Source organism: Oryzias latipes, chromosome 12 (assembly GCF_053564925.1).
Source record: "Oryzias latipes strain Hd-rR chromosome 12, Olatipes_Hd-rR_3.1".
In the NCBI taxonomy this organism is placed as follows: domain Eukaryota; kingdom Metazoa; phylum Chordata; class Actinopteri; order Beloniformes; family Adrianichthyidae; genus Oryzias; species Oryzias latipes.
In genome coordinates, this window is record NC_136248.1 from 23,250,229 (window position 1) to 23,263,209 (window position 12,981).

General features: G+C 36.9%; 1 protein-coding gene across 5 annotated transcripts in view; it reads left to right on the plus strand.

Moving 5' to 3' along the window:
* The first annotated feature begins 2,210 nt into the window (after positions 1–2,210).
* The window catches only part of dym (dymeclin), a 44,498-nt gene continuing 33,727 nt past the window's right edge, over positions 2,211–12,981 (plus strand). For 2 of the 5 annotated variants that reach the window (XM_023961044.2, XM_078956389.1), the window contains exons 1-8: positions 2,211–2,450; positions 3,040–3,277; positions 5,910–5,962; positions 6,315–6,408; positions 6,768–6,904; positions 7,238–7,310; positions 8,828–8,953; positions 10,534–10,673. In XM_023961044.2, the coding sequence (XP_023816812.1) occupies positions 3,138–3,277; positions 5,910–5,962; positions 6,315–6,408; positions 6,768–6,904; positions 7,238–7,310; positions 8,828–8,953; positions 10,534–10,673 (763 nt within the window). In that variant the 5' untranslated portion in view covers positions 2,211–2,450; positions 3,040–3,137. The other 3 variants (XM_023961045.2, XM_078956387.1, XM_078956388.1) reach the window with 3 other exon arrangements.

Consider the following 12,981-nt stretch of genomic DNA (forward strand, 5'->3'; position numbering starts at 1 on the left):
TGTGGGCGGGACCATTAGTGCGGAGTAAGCCTTCCTCCACTTCCCATCATCCATTTGTTTACACACTCATCTGCTAGTTTACAGCCTTTTACACCAACCTAACATTACCAGTGGCAGATGCCAGCCTTGACAAGAAAAACAAGGACGTAGATGGACGCATAGGAATGGAACGGCGAAGGGAGTGTGTGGTGTACTTTGGCACCTGTGTCACAAGAACACTAAGAACACTGTTTCCATTGGACTGTGTTTTTAGAACGGCAAAGGCAGTAGAGAGCACAACAGGAAGAGAAACTGACAAACTGTATATTAGAAGCCTATTATTTACTTCCAGATCAATTTGATATATTTTTACCAAGATAATCTTGTTTGTATCAGTGGTTTTCAACCAATACTGCTATTACTCCCAGTGCTGCATCTATTTTTTGATATATATCCATATCTTTTACATCCCTAAAAATATAGTCAATGGTTCAAGCCCCTTTTTTAATGTGCTCTTAATTTTTTACAACAGCCTAATTTTTTTACTTTAGTCATGTGGTCGTACTAAGCAGAAGTAGCCTTTACCATGATGGAATGCAAACACGCAGGTTTATTACACCATAAACCCACATCCAAAGATTTCTGAGAACAAAAAAAAAAAACATGTTAGGGAATCGAAACAAATCTCTTCATTTTAACCTTTTCTTACTCATTTGTCTGTCTTCTTTGTTTCAGTCTTGACAGCTGAGATCATTATCTGAGACACAACCATGGTTTGCATTCCCTGCATTGTGATTCCTGTCCTGCTATGGGTCTACAAGAGGTTCCTGGAACCCATCCTCTACCCGTTCATTTCCCCCATCATCAACTCATTCTGGGGAAAGAAGGCAGTCCAGAATACGGCAGCGGGTGATCAGAAAGTCTGTCAAGAAACTAATGGGACTTGCAAGGTAATCACGCAATAGTATGAAAATATATTTAAAAAAACAAACTTCTAACACTTTTAAAATTCACTTTTAATGTTATGAGTCTAAATAAATCCATAGAAGTGAAACAAAATATGTAATTATACTTTTGTCAGATAATTTATAGCATGCTTCTTTTCTAAAACTATGGTAACCAATAAAAGGTCTAGAAAGCAGGTGTTAAAAGACAATTGTTTGTGATTTTGCGATTGTTGTATTTTTGTCTTTCAGGCTGAAAGCAACAGTGAGATGACTTCAAATGGGTCTGCCTTAACAGCAGATAAGAAGACAGATTAACAGTTTAAAATGAAATGAAAAGATTCCTCTAATGTAAAATGGAGATGCTATGAATTAACTTATCAGTTGTGTACTATTGACTTTTTAAAAATGTATTCCCAGCTGTTGTTTTGCACATTCTCTATGTTTTATTACTGTATATATATTTTTCTTTAGGAACATTAACTTAATTCAATAAATTCCTCAAGATTGAATGTTCATGTGTAACTTTTGGTCTGATGACATTCTGGCATATTGTGCATTGTATTTTTTTTTGCAAATTATTTTTTTGGCTGATGGTTCTCTGCAATAAAATATTAGTCATTTTTGTGGTTTTCAGGGGTAAGCGAGGTAAAGTGCTGAAAAAATTCTCTAAAATAAAATAACCTTTTTTTGCTATGGTTATGTCACATGTATTTTTTGTAACCGTAGACTTCTTGTCCTCTTGTGTTCATCAACATTTTGACCTTTTGTAAAATTTCCCAAAAGCATTTAATGTTTCCTTGTCTGTAAATGACAGACACAGTTGTCTTCTCATCAGCCTGGGGGTCTGGTTTTTGTTACTTATCGCAAAGTGTGGGGGGTGAAAAATGCATTTGTCCTTGTTTGGTGTAAGAAAAAAACCACACAGGAAGACGAAAGCCCCCTGGTGTCTGCTGGTGGATCACCGTCAAGGAAAGTAAATGAAAAACGGAAATGGACTAAAAACGACTTCCGAGATATTTTAAAAAAAAAAGCTATAACATAATTTTTTTTTATCATATTGCATATTATTATATTTACATTTTATTATATTGCATAAATGATTGAAGTAGAACAGTCCACACAATTTTTTTCTTTCCCCCCTTTTTTTCTTTTAATGCGTTCATTGTTGCCATACTAAAAATGCTTCATTTAAAGATTATTTAAATTAATTTATTGTTGGTTTAAAAATAAGACTGGCTAAAACGGTCCAAAATTGAACTAAAGGGATTCTAAAAAATGCGTAGCGATGCAACGGGCTTACGTCATTCTGACGCCAGGGGTGGCGACGTGGAGAACATGGAGGACACGAGTGTGTAGAGTAAACTCAGCTCGGAATCAAACCCTAATTTTTAAATTGGCATTTAACATTTTTCGCCGATAAAACTGACATTGAGTGGGACGGTAACAAAGCATCACCACTGAACGGACGTGGGGGGCAGTGGACTGACCGCGCAGAAATAAACACAGGAAATTCTAATTTGACAGGTAAGCGGAGCGGTCAGCTGATGATGCAGCGGACGTTAGCCGCTTTAAGGCTGTTAGTCAACGATCAGCTGAGGAGACATGGTACGGAATTGGACCCACGTTTAGCTGTACATTGATTATATTTGACAACAGTCGTTTAGCAGAGTTAAAGTAACGAATACGTGTAATAATGGTCTGTTTACTTTGAAGCCGGTACTAGCTAGCCCATTTGGTTAACTAGCCAATAAAATTCAGGACACTGCAAAATTCATTCAATTATAGTATGCTAAATTGTCCATTGGGTTTGGGTGTAATTTTCAGAATAAAAAAATAACTTTTACTTGAAAACGTTTAACTATTTGTTCTCTGCAGCTAGCAGCACTTTCGTCAAATCCCTTATTGGTCTACTTGTGTGCTAAAGGTGTGTCATTCGAATAAAACAAAGCATGTCCTGGTTTGCTGCAATAAAGCTCACATTTATAAAAGCCTCCATGTCTTATTACTGTTAAAACTGTCAATAAGGACCCAATTTCCCCATTTGCTCAGACAGACAAAAAAGCTGTTTTATGTCTTTTCAGCTTTATTATTTTTTTGTTTTTTGTTTTTTTAGACTTGAAGCTGACCAAATCTTTTTACTCCAAGATTTGGCTTATGCCCGGCGAATAACATCTGACGAGGGACAAGTCTGGCTGGACAGAGTCGGCAAAGATGGGAGCCAACACCAGTCAGGTCAGCGACCTGTCCAATAACCACAACCTCAAGGCCCTGGTAGGACCTGAGTCCATATCTGAGAATGATCCCTTCTGGAACCAGCTCATCTCCTTCACATTCATCAGTCCCACTAGCAGGTAAAGGCACTTTTATTTTGTGCTGAGATGTTTTATCAAAAGGTTTCAATTTTCTGCTCTTGAACTCTGCCACCTTTGGCCATTTTTGTGTCTCTTGTTGGTTAAAGAGGATTTAATGTTGCTAAATCTATTCATTTTATTGTTAACTATGTGTTATCTTGCATAAAATCAACAGTTTGATTCCAATGAGGCCTTAGACTAAAATCAGAGGAGAGGAAGTTGGAAATGTCAACAGTTACGTTTTTCCAAGGAACTATCCAAGGTTACAACACAATATTTCCAAATCGTTGACAGCTAATTGAACCCCAGGCATTAATTCCCACTCCAATGAAAAATGGGTTTTTAACATGTTCTTGTAGCATTTTTCTCATGATGGAGAACATGTATAAGAAAATGAAGATTATAGCTGGTCCGGGTATTCCTTTTTTCAAATTGTTGCGAATCAGGAGAAGACGAGAAAATGCCTTTACATTACATTTTTTTGTTGCACTGGTAATGCTAGGTTGAGGGTGTGAGGGCCTGTAAGCTAGCGGTAGAGAATGTGAACAAAGGGATGGTGGGAAATGAGGGTAGGCTCACTCCACACCAAGAGTTCCACCCACAACTCAGAGGGGAATTTCTGATGAACTCCTGCCGCTCTGCAGAAACTATGTCCTAAAAAAAACACAACACAGTTTCTTTTTATTTTGGCTAAAAAAAAAACAAAATCATAATTAAAACAACACTGGGGACAATTTGAAAACGGATCAAAATCTGATCTGGGTGGGACTTTAAATTGAATGTTAACATTCTAAGCAAAAAATTGAAAGAAATGAAGCATCTGAAAGGGAAATACAAAGTTTACTTTATACTAAAATGCAATTTTTTTTAAATGAAATTTAACCTAGACTATTAATTTTCAAATTTAAAGAACAAACTTAGACAACCCCTGCAGTTTGTTCAAAATGTGTCAATGTCTAACATATTTTCAGAAAATGTAACCTTTAAGCTCAACTGCCCTCTGGACATTAAGGCATCTGTCTGGCTGTGTACTAAGGCAGATTTAGTGTAACCCCACACACAGAGAAAGCATGATGAATTTTTAAAACAGATTCCATCTGAGCTCATCCTGGTTAATGTCCAGCCTTTTTCAGGATGGCTGACGTCAAACATTTTAGCTTTGTATTGACAGATTGAAGAGATGTGAAGGAACTTTTGCTTCCCTCTCCCAAACTGACTGCAACTCCTGTAAAACGTTAATCTAGATAGAATGTTGTTTACATTCTGAAGTTTTAGTCACATTTCTACTAAGTAACTATGCAAAAAGAGCACAGGAGTAGTTGAAATCCAACACAAAGGTTTTAGAAAAATGAATTTAGTAAAGCAATCTTTAAGAAAAAGTTTAGGATACATTTGAAACCTTTAAGAAATGTTTGAACCAATGAATCATTTTAATGCAATTTTTACATATTTTTTGTCATTTTCTTATTACAAAAAAATAATTATTAAATTAGGTAAGCACATTTTCCATTTCATTTAGCTCCATCTTACTGGATCCCTGTTTCTTTTCTTTTCCAGTTATTTCTAAAATTTCTGCAGCCCTTTTGTCAACCACACTTCTGGTGCCATTTCCTTTTCTTTCAGGCATAAGTCAGTCACTTGTCCTCAATATTTATATACTCTTTTAAGGTTCATTTTCAGTGAAACTGCTCAAGGAGCTGTAACTTATGTTATGCAGAGATCATAAATTCTGTGCTGTGTTAAAAATAAGTGTATTTCCTCTCAATAATGTGTGAGGTGAGCTAGATGGTCTATTTCTGCTAAGTTGTGCAAATTATTTCTTTATCATAGTTGCAAAGACTTTACCATCACTTTTATGAGTTCTTTAAAAATGCAAAGTTTTCTTCAGTTTTCTTTCTTTTTTTTTTTCTTAAAAAAGTTAAGAAAAGTGAAAAGCCCAACTTATGGAAAAATCTTTCAATTGTTTCCATGAAAACATGAAAATCCTCTAAGACTTCAACCATCGTACAATTTGACTCGATTTAATGTTAAGGAATTGTTCCAAGTTATGTAAGCTGAGCTCTTCTGGAAATGCATTTTAAGGGACTCTCTTTTCTCCAAATGAATCAATAATTTAATTAGGATTTTTACACAGCGGCTGCACGGTGGCGCAGTGGTTAGCGCTCTTGCCTAAGATCAAGACGGTTCAAGTCCCGGCTGGGGACATGAAAAACTACATCAATGGGGGACCTTTCTGAGTGGAGTTTGCATGTTCTCCCCCTGCATGCGTGGGTTTTCTCCGGGGTCTCCGGCTTCCTCCCACCGTCCAAATAACATGATTCATAGGTCAATTGTTCAACTCTAAATTGTCCCTAGGGTTGAATGTGAGAGTGAATGGGTGTGTGATTGCGGCCCTGGGACAGACCGGCAACCTGTCCGGGGTGTCTCCTACCTTCGCCCACAAGTGGCCGGGATAGGCTCCAGCAGCCCCATGACCCCGAAAGGGATAAAACGGCAGAAGATGAATGAAAAAAATTAAGAATTTTTACAAAGCAGTGTATAATTCAGTCACACGAAATAATCCTGTCCTATACATTTGACATTATATAATATATATATTTTTTAAAATACTGTCCTTGTTTTGTTTTCGCAGTGGAGAGTCCAAGTTGTTAGAAGAGGCTGTCATTCCTCTGGCCAAAACCCTGAGTATGTTGGTTTTTTTGTGTATTTATTCTTTCAATGAACAATTCATTTGTAGATAGGTGCTGACTTTAAAGGAGAATTAGCAGTTTAATTGCAGTCCAGGCCTCTAATATATGCTCTTTTTATTGGCTGTTATATTTACGTTGTTAGTAGATCTATCATGCATGTTGTGGCTCAGCCATATTCAGAAATCTATATGTACATAGGGAGACATGATAATAAAAAGTAAAACAAGGGAATGTTTTCATGTAAAACATTTTAAAATGACCCTTTTTTTTCTATTTTCTTGTCTTGCTCTCTGTTATTTATTGCCCTATCTCCTTTTTTTGTCTTTCCTGTTGTCTTCTTTCCTTAGTTGAAAACAATCCCAGATCAGGAAACTTTAGTGCTCTTGTCAGAATTTTCCTCGGAAGAACCAAAGAACTCAAAATCTCCACAGAATGCCAAGAGTGAGTATGAAAACCTCAAATGAAGGATGAGGCTGGATTTCACCTTCAAATCTCTGAACAGATTCCATTTAGATTCACATTTTATGTCATTTCCGATTCAATAGTTTCCCTTTTAGACCCTTTTCTGGAAAAATTGTTTTCACTCCAATATTCAAAAGGAACAAATGTGGAACTTTAACTGATAAATATTCTAACTCCTACATTAAAACTAAAAGAAAAAATACATGCAGTTACTGATGATTTGATATTACATTTGAGATCTATTCCATTTATTACCCATAACCATGTTCTCTGCATTGAACAAATACTTTCACCAAACAGCCTTTTGAAAACGTGCCTGCTTTCTGTCTGTTCTGCAGCCAGCTGTTCATCTGGCAGGCCCACAATGCACTTCTCATGATTCGATGCCTTCTGAAAGTGTTCACCAGGGAGATGAGTGAAGAAGAGCTGCACCAGCAGTTCTCCTACCAGGAGAGGGCAGCAGTTTCCTGTGCAGGTGAGCTCCAATTTGCTGTCAGGGGTGGAAATACAGGCAGAAAAAGATGCAACGTTACTACAAAATAAGACTCGCATGTATAAATGTTTTACTGATGAGCAAAGGTTTGGACAGAGTCCGTTCAACGCTTTATATTGGTTCTGGAACTGAAATTCTGAAAATCCTCCATTTCTTTATTCCTCATTGTAAGTCTTGATTACAGACAGGGAGAGGAGGATTGATTAGAATAAAGAAGGAGAGTGATGGTAGAAGTGAAAAGCACCAATAGACCTAATAAAAAGCAGAAATGAAGTGTCAAAATTGTCAGAAATGAAACCTCTCTCTCAACTCTAGAAACGAGCAACGAGGACCTGCTTGAAGAGCTGTTGTCAAACCTCATCCACCTAATTGTGGAGGTTCCTCTGCTGTAAGTATCCCACATGATTGGAAGTGGCCTAAAACTATGAGGGGCCATACAAGTCATATTTCATTATGAACCACTCAGATCTATATTTCCATACATTCTGACTCTCACATACTCGGCCCCTCATTTAAAACTGCTGTGTCCTGCATATACCAGCACTGTAAGGCGTGGAAAAGTGCATTTAGATTCACCATATCTGTGACTGACTCATTGACTGGGACAAGTGGTGATTCATTTTCCTGTGCTAAGTGTAAAAACTCTCATTTTAACAGAATTTGTCCTTGAATTCTTATTTATTTTTATTTATTCTACACTGGAGCCTTTTTGTGGTTGTTTTCAATTTGGATTTGATTATTTATTTATGTATCAGTTAATATTTTTCTGGGTGGAAATTTGCACTTTTGCCTTCATTTTTAACTAATCTTGTGTATACTTATAATTTACAAATCAAGAAAACATTATCCGATAATGAACACACTCATAGGAAAAGCTGAAAATCTTTGTATATACCGTAAATTAAAAATGAGATCTCCAAGAGACTCATAAGACTGGGAGAAAATGCAGAAAACATTTTCTTTTCTTCAGGGAAATGAGAAATTGCTGAAAATCAACATTTCAGGATATTTTCATAAAAGCAAAATGAGTGGTAAGTTAAAAAAATAAGTTCAGCAACCAATATCTAACCTGACATTTACACCCACACACCGAAGTAATAGATAAATATTTTAGTAAGCGCCAGTGGCTTAGAAAAACGAGAAATGATGTGACTGACATTCAGTTATCCTGATAAAATATAAGACACAAGTGCAGTTCTGTTTAACCTTTCTACTGTCTGCACACATTTTAAAAAACTTTTACCAAAAAGGATTATTTGCTGTTACCTTGACACTATTTATCACTCTTTGCTACTTTTTAAAACTCTGTTCTGCACCCTCCTCCTTTATTTCCCTATTCTCTCTTTGCAATTCTCTTTTTGATTTTCTTCTGACATCAGACTTCGGTTGTTGTCCGAATACATCCATTGTTTCAAGCTTAAAGAGTCTCTGTTTTTCTTCCCTTCACCTTTTTTTTGTGGCAGTCGGCCCATTTCCTCTGTACGTGCTCCTGTATTGGGATTTTGGCCATTCTTCACTATGGCTTTAGAAATTCCACCTTCTTTATGGCTTTTCTTTCATATGAATGATCGTTTTTTTCTTTTTTTCTTTTGGCAAGTGCAGCGCACACAAATCCAAAAGCAGGAGTATTAACATTTTCATTTATTCAAAAAGATTTTCGTGCGGCAATAAAAAAATTTCTAAGCACCAGAATAAAAAATGGTAAAATATTAACCAAAACTAGGTAATTTCTACAAAGATTTCTAAAAATTCTTGTTTCTGGTGTTGTGTTTATGACATCTTTTATGACATGACTACATTGTAGCAGAAAAGGCTCTGAGCACAATCCAGTTTTAACAGCGTGACCCTGTGTTAGCACTATCTTCTGCAAATATTTACTTTCATGCAACTGTCTTTTTCCTGCAGAGACATCACCTACAGCATCCTGTTTGAAGCGGTGACCACATTACTGGTTCTCCTGTCCTATCAGCTCTTCCATAAGGACATCCTCCACGATGGAATCATCTTCCAGCACCTTATGAAGGGGCGATGGTGAGAGCAAGCACTCGTAATGATGGAGGGGAATATGCTGCTCTTAGGTCTGTGTTTGTGTGTCTGTGTGCTGTCACACTGTGAAAGTCACACACGTGTGATTTAAAAAAAAAAAAAAAACATTTTTATGAAAGGCAAGTGCTCTTATTTCACATTCACTGAAAAAATGGCTTAAAAATCTGTGAAGAAAAAATTCAGAAATGCAGCAATTTTCTTCTACTGCACTTGCATAAATCTGAAGCTATGCTCACACCACCCTCGTCAACGTGCGTTCAACCGGCCATTTCCGATTAATAAGTCTATGTAAACGCTTGTTTCGGTTTTCTGCGTTCAAAAATCTAATGTTTACGTAGCTACGCATGTTTATTTTACTAGCATTTTTGGGCTCTACTTATGAAACATATTGCCATTAGATATTGATTTGGTTTAACTGGTGAAACAGACACGGCGACGAGCCTGATGATGTCTGCGTTTGTTTTTCACATAAAGATAAACCAAGGTCACTTTTCTGATATGATGGTAATCCATATCCGCCATTGCAAGGACGCTAGCAATGAACCGAACCGTTTCCCGTGTGTAGGCCAACATCGTGAGATTTGCATCGCTTTGACATTTTGCACCGACCCATTTCCAGCTGTAGGTGGCAGACATGCGCTTGTAAATGGTAGAAACAAAGGAGAAGCCCCTCCTTGCCTGTCCGGTGTGAACATAATGGATTAAACACGTGTTTGGAGCGTTTTTCAATGAACGTCAAATGCCCGGCCTGTACAAAGCTTTACGCCAAAGTCAACCCCCTGCAGATGAAATTATTGTCCTATTCCAGAAAAAAATATTACAAAAAATTTTGTGTCAAGTAAAAGGGAAGAGAGAAGGAAGAGAGAATTTTACTACTGGAGCGGGACAACAGTAAGAATGAAAGGACACCAAAAATCATATTAAGTCCCAAATAGTGTTGTCATGTATCGTCGTTTGCTTAAAGAGAAGCGACAGATGCTTCCAGCTGCTGTGATTTTTCTTTTACAAGTGATCCTTGAGGTTTTCTAACGTAAGCACTCATTAACACTAATGAACGAGGTTAAAATGTGCTGTGAACTCATGAAAGGAATAAAAAATTAGTGCATTAGTGTTATCCTTGGAAGTTTGTTAAAGCTGCAGTAGCTTAGTTACTTGCAAGAAAAATCCGAATTGAGTGAACAAAGACATGAAAGTAGCTGATGTTAGATAAATGACAGCAGAATCTATATGATTCAGCTCATCACTTTGGGTTCCACCTATTAAAGCTCCAGCTTCCTTTATGGCTACTGTAAACAAGCAAAATAGATGCAAACCGTTTGGTCTTTCTTCTGTGTTACCAAAACCATTCAAAATGTTGAGCGTCTTATCAATTGGTTGTATGACTGATGATAAACAGAGGTGCAAATAGGCTCTTGGTCCTATCAGAAAAGCTGCCTACATATATTATTGGGAGCTTTTCTCTCTAACGTCTTTAAATGAAAAATGTGCATAACTTTGAGGATCCATCTTGTTGATGTTAATTTGAAGTATTTTTTTCTAAACCTGTTTTCCTCCCATTCCTCCAGTTTGTGTTTGACCAGCCGTCTGGTGAAGACCCTGCTGTACAATTTCATCAGGCAAGAGAAGTGCCCTCCTCCTGCAACCCACATCTTTGAGCCAAAGGCTGAAGGTGGCCTGCTTTATGGTCTGGCATCTGGCGTGGCGAGTACGATTCTGCACACACAAAAACATAAAAAAAGAATAATTAAGCCTGGCTCTGAGCCACATGCGGGGAGTCCAGTTTTAAGGGGCTAAGAAAAATGAAACCATGGCAGAACTAACCGTTACAAGTGAGATAAATGAAGTTTTAGTGGAAATTACTGACAAATCCTTATTTAAAGGGGAAAAACGAGCAAATGTAAGTGATGAGACCAGGATGAATAGAGCTCGTTGTGAATTGGAAACTTTTCGAACATTTGCTGGGTTGCTTAACTGTATTGAATGCATCCATGTATGCCTTTTAGTCTGAAAATTGTTCTTGGTTTTCCCCATGGAGAAATGCTCTTTGTTGGTTGTTGGTGGTAGATTCCTATCAGTGAGCAATCACCATTCAGCCCAGCCTGTCTGTCTGTGGCCAGTGATCGGCTTGATGAGTTATGGTGCCCTGTCCTGTTCTGTAATCCCCTAGAGCCCGTCTGTCTGCAGCCGCCTCCCTTATGCACACACACGCAGACCAACAAAGACACAAGCTCCCTTATACTCCCAGCTCAGAAACAACACTTGTTTTCTGTGTCCGTCTCGAATGCACATAGACACTGGATTTGTCCAAAAATACAACAAATGCTTGTTGTGTGATTGTAGATGTGCCTATAAGAGGAATTGTTGAACCATTTTAGAAGAAATTCAGCCAGATTTAAGCAAACTCCAGTAAAAACTTTACAATAATAGAGCTGCAAGAGTTCGAGTTTAGACAAACTTAAGTCTTGTAACTTCCTCTTTTTAGAAACGTGCACGGAAAAAGGCACAGCCCTAAACCCTAACATTAAAGCTGTACTTCTGAACAGCTAAGAAACATTAAATATCATTAAAAAGCAGGTGTTCCGTTCCATCTTATAAATTAAACTTACAGCTTTTTTTAAGGTTTGTCATATGTGCGTCATTCTGCTGTTGCAGCAGAATAATGCTCAGCACATCCTCACACACCACGCCATCAATTCCTGTCCTGTTCAGAATTTAATTCCCTTTAAAAATCTTTTTATTTTTATTTTCAGTCAGTCTCATTCTAATCAGCTGACAAAAGTGACCCAAATCTAATGTTTTCTCCTCGTCATTCACTGATGTTTTACTCTTGACTTCTTTGTCAAACAGTCATATTTGTTGCTGTGGTCTTCTAGGCACACTGTTGAGTCTCATTTTACATTTTGGTTATGAATAATATTTTAAATATTCATTTAAACATTTAGAACATGAATAGAAACAGTTGTATGAAACTATTTGTGCAACAGAAAGTAGTAAGAACAAAGTGTCATGGTGACGTAAACTTTTACGCAATCTGTTTCCCAGAAGAGTTTTTGGAGGGCAACACAGAGCATTTATTTTTAACTCCCATACTCTGTACTTTTATCTAACTTTGGAAAGTAAGCCTTGCTGGCATTGAAAAACATCATTTTTGCGTAAAGTACTACCAAATTGGCTAATTGCCATAAGAAGACCACATTAATTTATCAAAAATTTTATTAAATAAAGATATCAAAACAGTTCTCATGTTCTAAAACAATAACAGCTTCTTCTTTTTTTAACTCCGTAAGCATCATTTTCAAAGCTTAACTTTAACACAGAACATTTAAAAAGCGTATGTAAACAGATATTTATGGGTGTATCGATTTATCAACTTTATCGATAAATCGATTTCTATTCCTACGATCCAACCAGATCGATCCGTCTTAAATCGACCTGTACCATTATAAAATTGTTTCAAATTGAAATAAATCCATTATTTCGATATTGGAAAATACCATTTGGGTTGAGGTATTATAATTGTATTTTACTGTAATGTAAAAATTAACATCACATTTGATGTCAGCAAAAACTGATCAGTCCATCATTCCAGTCCAATGTGTGGAAACATGTGAGCATACGGTGACGCAGAATCTTCTACTAATGTTCCGTTTGTACTACTTTGATGTGGAAAAACAACAGTGGGCTGAGCTTCATGAACCTAAAATGGGATTGGATTTGCCATTAATACTTGTTTACTTGTTTGTACACATATTTAATTTACACTTAATTATCTTGCAAGAAAGACAAGCAATCTGGAAAACGTCACCTGCACTGTTCAGTAACCAGGTATTTATCTGTGAGTCACACTGGTTAAAGTTTTGACTTAAGACGTCCTGGATCGATTATTGGTCAGTGAATTGGATCGACCAAAAAGAACCAAAATCGAAAATGAATTGGAACTGCAACCACAAATTATCATAACAATTAAATCGTTGCTAAAATAAGTGTCTTCAAATATTTTTGTATGGTTTTTT